Source organism: Ahaetulla prasina, chromosome 1, assembly GCF_028640845.1.
Source record: "Ahaetulla prasina isolate Xishuangbanna chromosome 1, ASM2864084v1, whole genome shotgun sequence".
NCBI lineage: Eukaryota > Metazoa > Chordata > Lepidosauria > Squamata > Colubridae > Ahaetulla > Ahaetulla prasina.
In genome coordinates this window covers 297,274,329-297,288,777 of record NC_080539.1, presented here as the reverse complement: position 1 = coordinate 297,288,777, position 14,449 = coordinate 297,274,329, and the positions used below count along the sequence as shown (strand labels likewise).

General features: G+C 36.3%; 1 protein-coding gene across 13 annotated transcripts in view; it reads left to right on the top strand.

Annotated features, from left to right (window-relative positions):
* The window catches only part of CELF1 (CUGBP Elav-like family member 1), a 51,819-nt gene that overhangs the window by 6,498 nt on the left and 30,872 nt on the right, over positions 1-14,449 (top strand). For 5 of the 13 annotated variants that reach the window (XM_058161830.1, XM_058161831.1, XM_058161832.1 and 2 more), the window contains exon 2: positions 3,794-3,897. The exons of 1 other annotated variant lie outside the window; for it this stretch is intronic. In XM_058161830.1, coding sequence (XP_058017813.1) covers positions 3,794-3,897 — 104 coding nt within the window. Of the gene's footprint in view, positions 1-23; positions 971-3,793; positions 3,898-9,697; positions 9,741-11,579; positions 11,694-14,449 lie in introns of those variants that run through there. 7 more of the 13 variants (XM_058161834.1, XM_058161841.1, XM_058161840.1 and 4 more) reach the window with 4 other exon arrangements.

Sequence of the window (14,449 nt, the reverse complement as noted above, 5' to 3'; positions counted from 1 at the left end):
TGTAATTCATAGAATAAACAAAACAGTTTGTTTTTAAAGTGAGTAGAAATATTTTCTTTATTTTTTGCTATATTAAATATATAAGTGCTTATCAAAAATAGGTGTTAGTAACATTTGTATTGCAAATTGGCTTTTCAATTTCAATTTAACCCAGATTGCTCATATGTTTGCTTTTGCAGCCTGAGACTTGGTCATTTCTTGCTTGCTATCATGTGTAGTTCTCAATGCAGTTAGGGGGTAATCCAATATGTATGCCTGGAATGAAAGCTGATTGGTAGGTTCACAAAAATATCTTTGTCCTGTGTAAAATTGATATCCCAAAGTGCATAATGTCCCTGACAGATATTAAAGCCTGTGAAATGTAGTGCTTTCCATATGCACTTGTCCTTTATATATATTTTTTGGAACTGCCACAAATGTTACATAATTGGAACTGGGTTTTTGGGTTAAGAATTAGACTAATGTAAAGTTTCTTTTTACTTTCTCAAGTTTCTAGATGACATTAGTGATAAGTTTCTTGATATATATTTTTCTCTGAGCAGATTTTGCTTGGTTTAAGTTACCTATTGTCAAAAGAAGTTACCCTAATTTTTAATTATTTGGTCCCACTTGAGTGGCACCTGCTAAAAACTGTCCGGGCCCAATCAGTTTAAAAAAAGTGATGGATAACTGATGAGCCTTTAGATCAGTGTTGATGAACTTTTTAGGCTTGACATGTCAAAAATTCAGAAAATGCCCAACTTTGCTCTGCTGGCATGTTACCCATGCGTGAACACGCACACACCCAGCAAAAGAGAAGCAATTATATTTTCCCCATTTAGGCCACCCTTAACAATGGCATGCAGAAGAAGTGCTAATGCTAAGCCTCAAGTAGAGGCCCGGAGCTCAATTTTAGCCCTAACCTGACTTCTACTACTCAGAAAGGCCACCTGGTGCTGTTCCCCAATCTGCTGTGTGCCGGTTACCTTCAGTAAGTATTCTCTCTTTATTGACAGGCCCCTGTAACCTTCCCAAGGCTGCTGTGGGTTGCATGACGCCTTAGTTCTTGGGGCTTCAGAAAATACTCTTCTGCAGCCTCTGAAACTGCATAAAAGCACGCTCTGTTCTCACACAATTTTCAGAGGGTTTAGAGGCCATGTGATATCCCATTATCATGTGGCCTCTCCAGCCTCCGAAAATCACACGAGAACAGGTCATGCTTTCAAGAATAGTTATTAGGTATTGTTAAATGCTGGCATGCTACTCAGAACATTGTTCTGAGTCACCATTGAGAGCCATGTCATAGGTTTGCCACCACTGCTTTAGATTCTCCTGAATTTCAACTATCCGGTGTAGCCAGCATGCCCGTAATGACGATTTCTATGATGGTCAGTTTATCAATTTCTAGTTTAAAACTTCCCATTAAAACGCACATTCTAGGCTTACCAAATTACTATATGTCATTATTTCCACTTCTGTTTCATTTGTTTTTCTGGTCATTTGTTTCTATTTTTTCCAAAACAGAAATGGCCACTTGGAAAGCAAAGAATGAATCAAATATTATAGAAAATACTAGGCAGCTTTTTGAGGCAGGAGCATAACAGATACCCCATTCCTTTGATTTTTATTTTACTTGTTAAAATATTTTTCTTAGATTACCATTGATGCTTTACCTAGTATTTTTCATAAATATATTACTAAATAACTGTTTCTTATTAGTATAAGCTAATTTTTTCATAATACCTGGCTCCTTGCTAATTTTTTTCTTTTGTCCTGGAAGATAAAATCCCCATGGCACCATCATTAATCTGTCTAGTGCTTTAATAATTTTTATCATATTGTTATTATGGACAAGTGAAGGCAATTTTCTGAAATTCGTCAGTCATCTTATTCCATGTTTATATGTACTGAGAAGGCATGTAGACAGAGCCTTATATATCTTGTCTGAACATCAGAAACCTACCTCCCATGAATTGAAATTAGAATGTGGGTGAACTTAATACTTTCATTCTGCTGTCCTACACCTATAGTTGATATTTGTATTAATTGGTTATGTAAACTGAATATTTCTTTCACTAAGCATACTAGGCTAGATTTTAATTCTCAACATTTAAAAAATGCAAAGTTACAATTTATGCTGCATGAATTTGCATTACAAGGCATTCTGGAGTCTTCATTATCCTATCCCAGACTCAACAAACAACAAATGGAAATATTTTTGAAAGGGAAGAAAATCAATAATGAATCATAAAACAGCAGCCATATCACAGCATTCAGAACAGCCAGAATTCTAGAATAGTGCTAGTTGAAACAGCCAAGTTTTGTTCTACTTTGAGAATAGCTTTCCTCTGCATTCTTTAGCACATACACATTTAGAAGAGGCAGTCATTTTTCCCCCATTGGAGTTTATAGCTGCAGAAATAGCAGAATAAATGTATGCTGCTTCTACTGCTTTCTCAGTGCAGTTCAGGGTAATATTTACATTGTTTGTTACATAACAGTCCTTTCCTTTCAATTACAGGTAGTCCTCAGTTAATCGCCATTCATTCAGTGACTGTTCAAAATTACATTGAATGAATTTAGGTTTACCCCTCAGCTAGGGTTGCTTCATGGGCAGCTTTGAGTGAATCAGTCCCTCTCAGCCAATTTGCTTGTTGGATTTTATTGTGGGGAGAAAATGGGCAGAGGGAGTAATATCTCTGCTGTTGTGAACTCCTGGAGACAAGTCAGTATATAAATAAATTATTTGAACAAGCAACATTGCTATTGTAGACTGAATGTAACTTAAAATTGCATGCCGCTTAATATGGGATAAGTCATTGTTCTAACCTTTTTTTATTGACATTGATTGGCAGACACTTCCCTTCTTTCAGGCTTTCTTTTATGCCCAGGATTAAATTTGGGACCTTTGGCTGTCATAATATTTGCTTTATCATTGAGCAACAACCCTTTCTATTTTAAATCCTTAAATTTTTCTGAAGATTATAAATTTAAACCTTTTCAAATACTGTGGCTGATGGTAAAATCTGCAGGGAAAATGGCTAGAGACTTCTTCGGGAAGCCCTCTGTATATATATACCCTTGTGTATTTACTACTTTTGGGACAACAGTTCAGTACTCCCTGTTACCACCACCTATCTACCTCCTAAATCTGTTTTCTGTGGCAGGTAGATCTTTTATGCCCTTTGCTATTATTCTGGCAATTAAAAAGTCATAATGCAAAAATTGAAATAATTTCAATGGTGCCTCCTCTTCACTCTGAAACTTAGAGGCACAGGGACAGGATTCACTCTTTCCTATTGACTTTTGTGAGCTAAGCCAGTTTCACAAAGCATAAACAAAATCAAAAAAAATTTAAAGGAAAAGTAAGATGTAAATAAAACAAAAAAAATCTGTTTTAACTTTGAGTAATAAGATATAAACATTCATTGTTGAAATAAATTGCAGAACTGTCCAGTTCAAGTTAAAGAGAACTTGGCAAATTGTTAAAAAGGGAAAATCTAAAATACACATGGTGCTCTTCTGTTAAAAGTGGAGGTCTCTATACCCAAAGTTTCCAAAAAAGATGAGCAAAGTTACATATTATTGTTATGGATTACAAGAATTTCCAAAGAAATGCATGTATCTTCAGCAGACAACCTGAAATATAGATAAAAGATCAAATAAACCTCCAGATATCATACCCTATATGAAATTGTGACACCTCACCAGGCAAATAAATACATAAATACATAGACACAAATGCCTGGCTTGAGATTTTTGCTATTTACTATAGAAATAGCAGGTTTCTGAAGCGAATGTGTTTCTACCTCAGTTTCCTAGACTTTTCCAGCTTCTTGCAAATACAAACAGTTACTCAGAGATTGATGAAGAGATGGAAAACCTTGCTCTTTTCCAGCCACAGTCCACAGACTTCTGGTGAGTTCTTTGTTGTAAAAGGTTCAACCTTTTGTATTTATAGCAGAGGGAGGGGCTCAGGTAATCTGACTCTGCACATAATTAAGAGCCATGTGTCATTTATGCCATGGGGAGGGGGGGTGTTAATATGTTTTATCTGACAAGCAAGTTACAATCACAGCAGCTACATTCTGAGAATGAAAAGTTGGAATCCTTCTGTTAAAAAGTTCTGTATCTTTTATAAAAACTTATATGTCCTGTACAGGTTTTGGTGGCATATGGGCAACAATATTGGCTCACAAGGCAGAGAGTAGTATAACTACAATAGAACGCTTCTGACCACGACCAAATCAGGTTCCAACCAAAAAATTCACAAAATTTTTGAATCTGGTCACGAACACATACTTGGGTGGTGATCAAACACCGTCACAGCCAATTTCCCCTTCAGCACCATTTTTTTGTGTCAAATTTCCTGTTGTTTGTTTAGAAACAACAGTGACCCACATATGGCTGCTGCATTAATTTTGCAATTAACCGTGGCCTCTAATCAAATGAATCCATCTTGGCTTGGCAATGGATCCTGCCTCACCTTCACTTGGCCATCATGCCATCAATTCCTCTCACCACCCACTCCCCGAGATGCCCAGCCTTTCTTCCAAGTGCACCTCCTAAGGCTCACGCTACTCGAAAAGCCGCTTCTCCCTCACTTTTCCCAACCACTGTTGTTGCTGCTGGACCTCCCCCCCATACCCTTTACACCCTGCCCCTGCTCCAGCCATACCACCATCAACGCCCCTGCCTCGGCTGGTCCTCTTAACTGCAGACCAAAGAAAAGAGCCGATTGCCAGCGCTCTCTGGCTCCCGGACGCCCCTCGACTCCATCATGCTGCAGAAACAGCTGCTCTCGTGGCTACCATACAGTGCCCCCCCTCTCTAAGTCTGTTTGCGGCTGCCAGGGCAGTGCTTCCGCCTTTTCTTTAGAGTTCCTCTAATTTGCCCCATTATACATTTCTTTGGAAAATATTTCTTCATACTGCATGCTGGGACTTGAAGTAAAATTGACAAGAGCACCTGAAAGAACTACAAAACATGGACTTCCATGACTTAGACTCTGTTTTAGGCATCTAAGAAAGTGCCTATGTAGAAATGCGAATGAACTACAGTTCATAGTGGTCAGGAACAGATTGATCATATTTACATACAATCCAATGGGGAAATTAGGTTCGGGTCAGGACCAAATTGGGTTGCGACCAAAGTTATGGAACGAATTATGGTCGTGACCAATGGTTCTACTGTATATGGCCTGCTGGTCAAAATATTAAAAATTGATGATTCATATTTTTAAAGAATGCTGTATGTATTATGAATACAGCAAATAATTTGGAAGGTTGCATGTTCTTTATCTCAGTAAAATATATTAAAAGTTTTGATTGATCAAAATTATGGGCATGAAAGAACTGCTGGCCTGTCTGGTAGTAGACACACACATGGAATATTGAGATTTGGAATGTAAGAAAAGTAAATGGAAAAGGTCATGGATTACTAAAGTCTGGTATATGAAACAAAAAACAATTGAAAAGTTGTAATAAATATTAAAATATTCTGATTTTGTGGAGCGGAGTTGATAAATGTGTATAGGGAAGTGAAAGATGTATTTAATTATGAATGAGAAGACTAAAATGTCAGAACATGTGATTGCTATCAATTAGATTGTGGGTCTGTATGAAAATAGGAATTCATAGGTTGCATATTTTTATGGGAGTGTAAATGATAATGGAAAAACCAGAAATCAGTTTTGGTGAAAATTGTACAAACCGCCGCCCCCACCCCGACATACAGTCCTCAACTTACAACCACAATTGAGCCCAAAATTTTTGTTGCTAAATGAGACATTTGTTCAGTGAATGTCCCATTTTACAAACTTTCTTGCCACAGTTGTTAAGTGAATCACTACAGGTCTTAAATTAGTAACATGGTTGTAAAGTGAATCTGGCTTCCCCCGTTGACTTTGCTTGGCAGAAGGCTGCAAAGAGTGTTTACATGACTTTGGGACATTGGAATCATAAATATGAGTCAGTTGCCAAGTGTCTGAATTTTGATCATGTGACCATGATCAAAATTCATGTGAAGCTGCAGTGGTTGTAAGTGTGAGAAACAATCATAAGTCACTTTTTTCAGTGCCATTGTAACTTCATACGGTCACTAAATGAACTGTTGTAAGTTGAAGACTACCGTATTTTTCAAACTATAAGACACACCGGTGTATAAGAGGTAAGTAAGAAAAGAAAAAGGTTTTTGCTCTTCTCGACCCCCAGGAACACTCTGCAGGACCCCCAAACTTTTGTGTGTCCCATTTTTGTGAAAAACAGGCCCATTTTTCGCATAAATGGAGTAAGTGGGGCTGGGCTTCAGAAGGCCAAAAATGGCTGTATTCGGTTTAAAAGACACACCAACATTTCCACCCTCTCTTGAGGGGTGGAATTTTACTCCGAAAAATATGGTATTCAATTTTCCTAGCCTCTTTCAAAATAAGCAACATTATGTGAAACTTTGAAAAGATGTAAGAATTACAAAAACATTAAAAGTTTAAGATCAGAAAAAGAAAAGGAAACATACCATATTTTTCGGAGTATAAAACGCTCCAGACTATGAGACGCACCTACCTTTTCTTGGTGAGGAAAACAAGAAAAAGAAATCTGCCTCTGCATCCCATGAATTTTGCCTCATTGCAGCAAACAGCAAATAGCCTGCTTTACTTTCATTTTCGTTTTCAGCATAGCTTGATTAGCACCAGGAAAAAAAATCTGCTCTCAGCAATTTACCTCCTTGCAGCAAGCAGCAGAGGCCATGCAAAACAGTTGAGAGTTGGAAGGCGGATCCAACAATCAATTTAGGCTATGCTGAAGCTGAAATGGGCTATTTTTCTTGCTGCTTGCTGCAAGGAAGTAAATTGCTGGGAGGCAGAGACCAAAGGGTGGGGGCCAGTGGGTGGGTGGGGCTACATTCAGTGTATAAGACGCACCTAAATTTTCACCCCCTTTTAGGGGGGAAAAGGTGCATCTTATATTCCGAAAAATACAGTAGTTAAAGCTAATTTATTCCAGTGCCATTTTCAGGTTATGCCAGTCTAGAACATAACATACATACACTGTTCTGGACATAGAACAGATAGGTTTTGGTGGTCTCTATTTGGACTGAAATGCATATTCTGGTAGCAGTCTTTCCAGTAAAGGATGTAATACTGGTAAGGGGGAAAAGGGAGAGGAGTGGAAAGAGTGCAAGATTTACCAACTTTGTCTAATCAACAAATGTGCAATAATGTTATATTCTGAAATTCATATATGCATGATTTGTGAACATCAACTTAAGTACAAAGTTATGTAACGAGGGAAGAAGGAAACAAATTAAGTATAAAAAAAGTGAGCGGGTGATTCAGACAGCCAGAAATGAATACAAAGGCTAATTCTTTGATGAACATTAGATTTTTATTTTTAAATTTCCATTTTGAATATGTAGACTAAGCAAAAGGCTTTTCATGTATACACAAGGAAACCAGTGAACATAATGGGATCTTTTTACAATGAATAATTTAGAGAATTGGTAAAGGATGGACAGATATTGTTCCAAATTTAGGAAATCCATTAGTTGATAGCAGCTAGTGTAGAGTGACTATTAGATGAGAATATTCAAGTTCTATTTTAAAAAAAAGAATTAGAAGATAAATTGATCAATCAATTGAATGAATGAAAATGCACTTTAGGAAAGAATATTAAAAGCTGCTTGGAACAGAGTGAGGCAAATACGTACTTTGTGGAACTACTTCGCTAATTGTGGAACTCTATATTTGCATACATAGACTTATGCAAATAAGAATTATGAAAGAAAAGATGCTTCGTAGAAAAATGAAATGAAAGAGGTGAAGAAAAATGACTATTGGAAAATAAGAATCAAAAAGATAATGTATAATAAGCATATAGAGAAAAAGATAGTTGTAAAGTATTAATTAAAAAGGTCAGAAACATGAAAAGAGAAAATGCAAAGCATTTTTAATGAAAATGTTTCAGTAGGGGATGAAACAATTATTTTCATGGGATTGTGAGGGTTACTGTGTGAATCCCAAAATAGGCACAGCCTTTTAAAAAGTGTATTACAGTTTTATTTCTATAGATCCAAATAGTTGCATGTCTGTACAGGTGATCCTTGACCTATAAATAATAAGTCAGTGGCTATTCCAAGTTAAGACAACAATATATGAATGATGGGTTACAACTGGTCCTCAGAATTCTAGCTGTCCCAGCATCCTAATGGTCATGTGATAACCATTTGCACTTACAACTGGTTTACAAATATCCCACAATCATGTGATTGCGATTTTGTAACCCTGCCAACTTCCCTGGAACTCTCCCCATTTGCTGTGCACTCAGTCTGCATAAGTCATTCACGTACCCCATGCATTCTCCCCAACCCACATTGCATCACTGTACACCTTCCCCAAGCCATGTGACATCTCTTGCATACCCTCTCTAACCTACATGCCACCTGCTTCCCTTCACACCCTCCTTGACTTATATGGCACTTCTCATAGTTGCTCCCCGCTTCCTCTTCCACCCAGCAGCATCAGCCTATTCCTCATGGGGTTGATACTTGCAACTTCCTACCTTTGCAACTTTCTGCTGGCTTACCCACTCACCCTCTTTGGTTGTGGGAAGCTGGAGGAACTTGCCTTCCCTAATGAGTGTGAGTTTCAAGTACCAGGGCTATAGGGGTTGCTGTTATTAAGCAGTGCAATTGTACTTCAATTGCATTGCTTAGCAACAGACATTCCAGTCACAATTGCTGTTGTAAGTTGAGAACCACCTATACAATAGTGTTTATATGAAGGAGTTTTGCATGTGTATTCTGCTAAATCTCAGTTCATACTTAGATTATGCCAGAATAAGGACTTAAATATCTCGTTTCTCTCAGTGCCCAACCACAAGTTGACAAGAAGCACTTGGGAAATTTAGGACAAATCACAACAGTTTTTTAAGCAGCAGGTGGTTAATTTAAAGCATTTGCTACAGCAGAATAATAACCACTTAGATCATGGCTTTAAGAGAGCAGATTTCTACTAGTTATCAGTACATCATGGCATTTTCTGCAACATTAAAGGTCATTGTGCCATTGAACAATGGAAATACTAGGGAAAGTCTGTTACATTCATATTCTGCTTGTGAATTTAATATCTTTTATATGTTTATATAACCCCATCTGTGTATAAACCAATTTTTTATTTTAACAAAAAAATAATAATAAAAATGTGTCATCTGTGGATAAACCAATCTCAAATGTTGTATTTTAATTTTCACAATTGGTTTATCCATGGGTGGCAAATTTTTCATGGTTAAAAATTTGACGGATTGCTTATTCATGGACAGGATTAATTATACATAGGATGTATGAATAAATTTAAAACATATTATATATTCCTATAGATAAGCCCAGCTATGAATAAGCTTAGCCCAAATTTTGGATGTATTTTGTTACTTAAAATTATCAGATTATCCCCAAGTATATGGCAGGCTTTTTTCTCTTATGCTCTTTTATAGGGGTATTCTCTGTCTTCTCATCTATGTAGAAATAGTTAGAAAATTTGTGTTATCTCCAGTTCTCTAGATTATTGGATTCACAGATAATCATTCCTCTTTATTTGTGAGATTAATGGGAGATAGAATCAAGCTACATTTGAAAACTGTAGTTAATACATTAATAAGAATTAATACATGAGTGAGATTAAGAAAAATATGTTTTAACATCTTGGTATTTGCCATGTTAAATGCAGATGTTTATTGATTTTACCAAGGGGAAAAAAAGAAGAAAATAATGTGAGTATAATTTTTGCCCTAATATGTTGTGGAGTAAAATTGATACTGAATCAGCAAATATAACCTATCGTCGTGTTATCCAGAATCAGTAAATATAAAATGCAATTGTAAACAAGCAAATATATTTGAAGTAGATAGAGATTAATGCATTAAATGTGTATGGCAGTTCACTTTGGGGAAAAAAGTATAGAATTGTATCTTTGAATATTCTAATGAATGTGATTTTAAAGAACTGAAATTTTGCAGGGTTTTAAAATTAGACTCTCATAGGTGGTGTACGTGACATGTATTTTGATAGAATTGTGTATGTGTGTATCTCTTTATCTCATGGTGGCATAGGGGAGTTGGAAGTAGATATAAAACAGGCAACCATGGCTCCTGTTGCTAGGAAGCCTTTTACATAGAACATTTTATGGCATGTTTTTATTTAGTTAGTATCTACACAGCTTACTTGCTACATGATAAATAAGGACAATTATATACTCAAAAAATATTTGCCGACAGTTAGATTACAGAGATTTATTCAACAGCATTTTTAGAGCTGCATTGTTTTTACAGGACTAAACCCTGAATTTGACTCCAGTAGAACTTGTATCTTGAGAAAAACGTTCAGTATGCAAAATAATAATTTCAGCATAGTATTAGTATTGTTCATTTTTATGGAGGAAAGATCATACTAGTAATTTGTTTATATTTTCAAGAATGTTTGAATAGTTTCTGAATTTCTTTAACAATGAATTTGCGGAGCTGGCAATTACCGGTAGTCCTTGACTTGCAACCACAGTTTGGTCCAGAATTTCCATTCTAACTTGGTGCAGTTTAAAGCAAGTTGTCATGTGACTAGACCCAATTTTAGCACCATTTTTTTATCACGGTCTTTAGGGTGATCACTGCAGTTGTTAAATAAAACCTGTGTGTTCATTGTAAGACTGTAGGTGAATCTGGCTTCCCCAGTGGATTTTCCTTGTTAATACTGGCTGGGAAGGTGGCAAATTGTGATCACATGATTGCAAGATACTGCAGTCTTCGTAAATGCAAATCAGCTGATCACATGACTTTGGGGGTGGTCCAACAGTCATCAAGAATAGCTTGTCAGTCACTTTTTCCGAGGCCATCATAACTTTGAAATGTCATTAAACAGTTGCAAGTTGAGGAATACCTGTATATATTGTGACTCTTGTATAGTTTATACATTCAAGGCAGAAATAATATTTGTTTAGTTATTTTTCACATTTTTAAACCACTCCTCCCTTATAATTCCTTATATCTGGGTTTGTAAATCTTACTGGGAAATAGCAGGTGGGGTGAGACTAGTTACATATTATTTTTGCTTGGATCAAACCAGCAAGCACTACTTATTATCTTGCTCATATCAGGAGCATAATGTAATGAGTACATACACCAGGAACTTGGTGTATTACTGAGTCCTGTAATATTGTTCCATTTAAATGCAATATTTACTATCATTTTTTGAATAGAGAGCGTGATTAGAATTATGAAGTAAGTTAGAGTTTCTTCTGCTCTGTTGCACACAAACATCTTTGTGGATCTGACACTGTTTATCTAACAGTGCGCTCAATACTGCTTGAGTAGGGGAAATTGCACAAAACAAGTCCAGTGCATCAGCATTTTCATTGTATACTGAGCTGAGTCTCTTCATATGGTCACATCCCCTTTTTAATCCTGGTCCTCATGTTTCTTTCCCAGTCCAGCCTGTTTTTGTGGTGTCTGTTGCTGGTCTCCCTGAGCTTATGTTCCTGTGGTTTGAATGTTTTTCTATGTGGCTCAGTGTGTTAAGACCTGCAGAACTTAAGTGGTGGTATTCAATTGGTTCGACAGGACAGTGATCTAGCATTAGTGGTTTGTGGTAAGCAGAGAAGTGATGGCTGCTTTTAAGTTGGATTTCCTCCCAGAAATGATGGTGGATCATTGCTCCTTGAATGCCAGCCCGATGTAAGTATTTTGTTTTCAAAGTCATCTACATTGATACTGATTGCTTTGAGTTTGTTATTTTGAAGGGTTTGGGGGTGGGAAATTTGCTCAATTGAGTTTTTAAAAAAGCAAATACATGTATTTTAATAATAAAATAGAGCCTGAAATATATTTAGTTAGATCAATATTGGGCAAAATAGCCGATTGTTCCATAGTCGGCTACTTCTAGGGAGATACATTTTATTTGTAAATATATAGCTAATAGTAATGAAGCTGTATAATTTGGCATGTCATTCTAATCTAGGAAGTAATGCCCTAAACACATGTAAAATCTTTATAGCTTGATATTTAGCACATTAAATATGCAATTTAATGTACTATATTTCCTCACTTTGCTATATTTTAAACCCAAAATTTTGTAAGAATTAATTACTATGGGCAACATAGTAATCAAAGTATTACAATTATCTATGATTTATTATTGATGTATTCACTACATTGGAATAAATTGGCTTCAGGTAAGTGTGCAGAGTATGTTGACTTATATTTCTTCAGATAAACTCTCAGTATGCTTTATGTAAAGTACATTAGAGTCCCTCAGTCTATCAATACATGATAACTTCTCTGAATTAATAGTTTGACATGGTTGTGTGTATCCATAGAGTTTTCTAGAATATAAAAGATCAAGACCCTTCCTCACATAACTTGAGGAATCTTAATTCAATGAAAGAAAAAGAAACACTATGGGAAGAGGAAGAGGAGTTCACATTAGAGATAAATAGGAAATAATGCATTACTTCAGTTAGAAATATTTAGAATGAATCACAGCAGAAATGGAGATGTATTTATCAACACTTATATCCTACATAAATTGCCTCTCAGACAGTACTCAACAATTTATAGATGTATTTAGTTTTACTTGATAATAGTTTAAGGCAGAAATCCTCAGGTATGCATTTTATTTATTTATTCAATTTATAAGGCCACCGATATCAAGCAAGTGACTGATCAGCGAACAATATAAAAACAATTAAAACCGAATTACAAGCACAACACAAAATAAATATAGCTGCCAAGAAATTACAATCCAACCAGCAAATGGGACCCTCACCAGAATCCCAGCATATCACTGGATCTTTAAAATCTTTCAGAAGGCCAAAAGGGTCAGAACTATTCTAATCTCTGAAGGGAGAATGTTCTAAAGGGCATTTTTGTTAAGCTGTCAGTGTTAATTGTATATATCACCATGATTCACTAAAATACTTCAACTTTTATATTTAATATCAAAATGTAATTGCTTCTCCATTTGATAGAGCTTATCCCATATCTTCATTTAAATAAGAAAGATGCATTTTTTTCTTTAAATATATTTCTTAAGCTTTGAATTAACTAAAAAAGAAGTCATAACAGTACCTTAAATTTGCTGAGTTTAACGAATTAAGCATAAAATGATAACAGCCATTAGACAAAATATTGAAAGAAAGTAGCATTAAAATTATACTTCAAATCTCTTGAATTATCCTTCTTGTGTTCCCCCCAATGGTCAGTAGAGAAGTAGATGTTGGCACTTTCCTGGAAATTATGCTGCACACTCCTTAGATAAATTTAAAAATTGCCTCATATACACATTCTACCTCTGTTCTAAACTCCAAATATGAAATATATATTAAAGGGGAAGAAAGATCACGTACAATATAAAAGGACTAAAGAAGAATACCTAATTTCTGCTTAAATTCTTAACCTTTGCAGACTTTTGTTACTTTTAAGGGTTAATATCAGAGAAATTGTTAGTTAAAATTATTCTAAAAATGCTTTTAAATACTTAAAATTTAGCATACTTTATTCCTTTGAGGTGACCATTTAAAGCAGGGGTGTAAAGCTTGATTTCATTTGAGGGACGCATCAGGGTTGTGTTTGACCTCGGGGGCCAGGGTGGGCATGGCCAGCTTGATGTCACTCGTGTTGGGGGTGCCTGTGGTGGCCCAAGTGCTCTGCCAGCAAAAATGAGCTCCCGAGCTCCGTTTTTGGTTGTGATGGCCTCCTGCAACCTTCTGCCAGTGAAAATGGAGCTCGGGAGGGCTGCGAGCTCCATTTTCGCTGACAGAGACACCATAGGCCAGTCCTTTGCTGTTTCCAGGGCCAGATCTAAGCACTCCGGCCCCTGGGCCTTGAGTTTGGCACCTCTGATTTAAAGCAATGATTAAGACCAGCTTGAGCCCCATAGCTGGATCAAGTCCTTTCTTTCTTGTAGACTGGACAATGTGACTGAGCAAAGAATATAAATACTACCCTTGCTTCTCATTCATACACTTAATTCTTGAGCAGCTCCTCCCAGAAAAGTAATATCTTTAGGAATGGTCTAAGTTGGATGTAGCGCCAAGCATTTCTCACTGTCATGCCTTATGTTTTTGTACCTGACATGTCCTACCATGTATATTTAAGAGAGAAAGCCTAGCAAAGTGGGAACAGTGAAGTAACACTACTCTGAAACATTCTCCCAGGTACAAGAGGCTCTGTTAAAGTTCTGATAGCTAGATGGATGGTTTTGGTAGTTCACATTAATCCCATGAGGTGAAGGTTGGATTTAAGTAAGAGTAAGTACACAAAGAAAGAATCTACAGTTCATTCAATTTTTTAAAAAAATCTAAATCATCTCACTGTTTTTTAAATGTAAAATATTGGGATTTCCATTACAGTGGGATTCATACATAATATGATTTTCAGCTAAACCTGTGGAAGCTGAATTGAAAACTTATCAGAGCTGTCAAAAAAAAGGG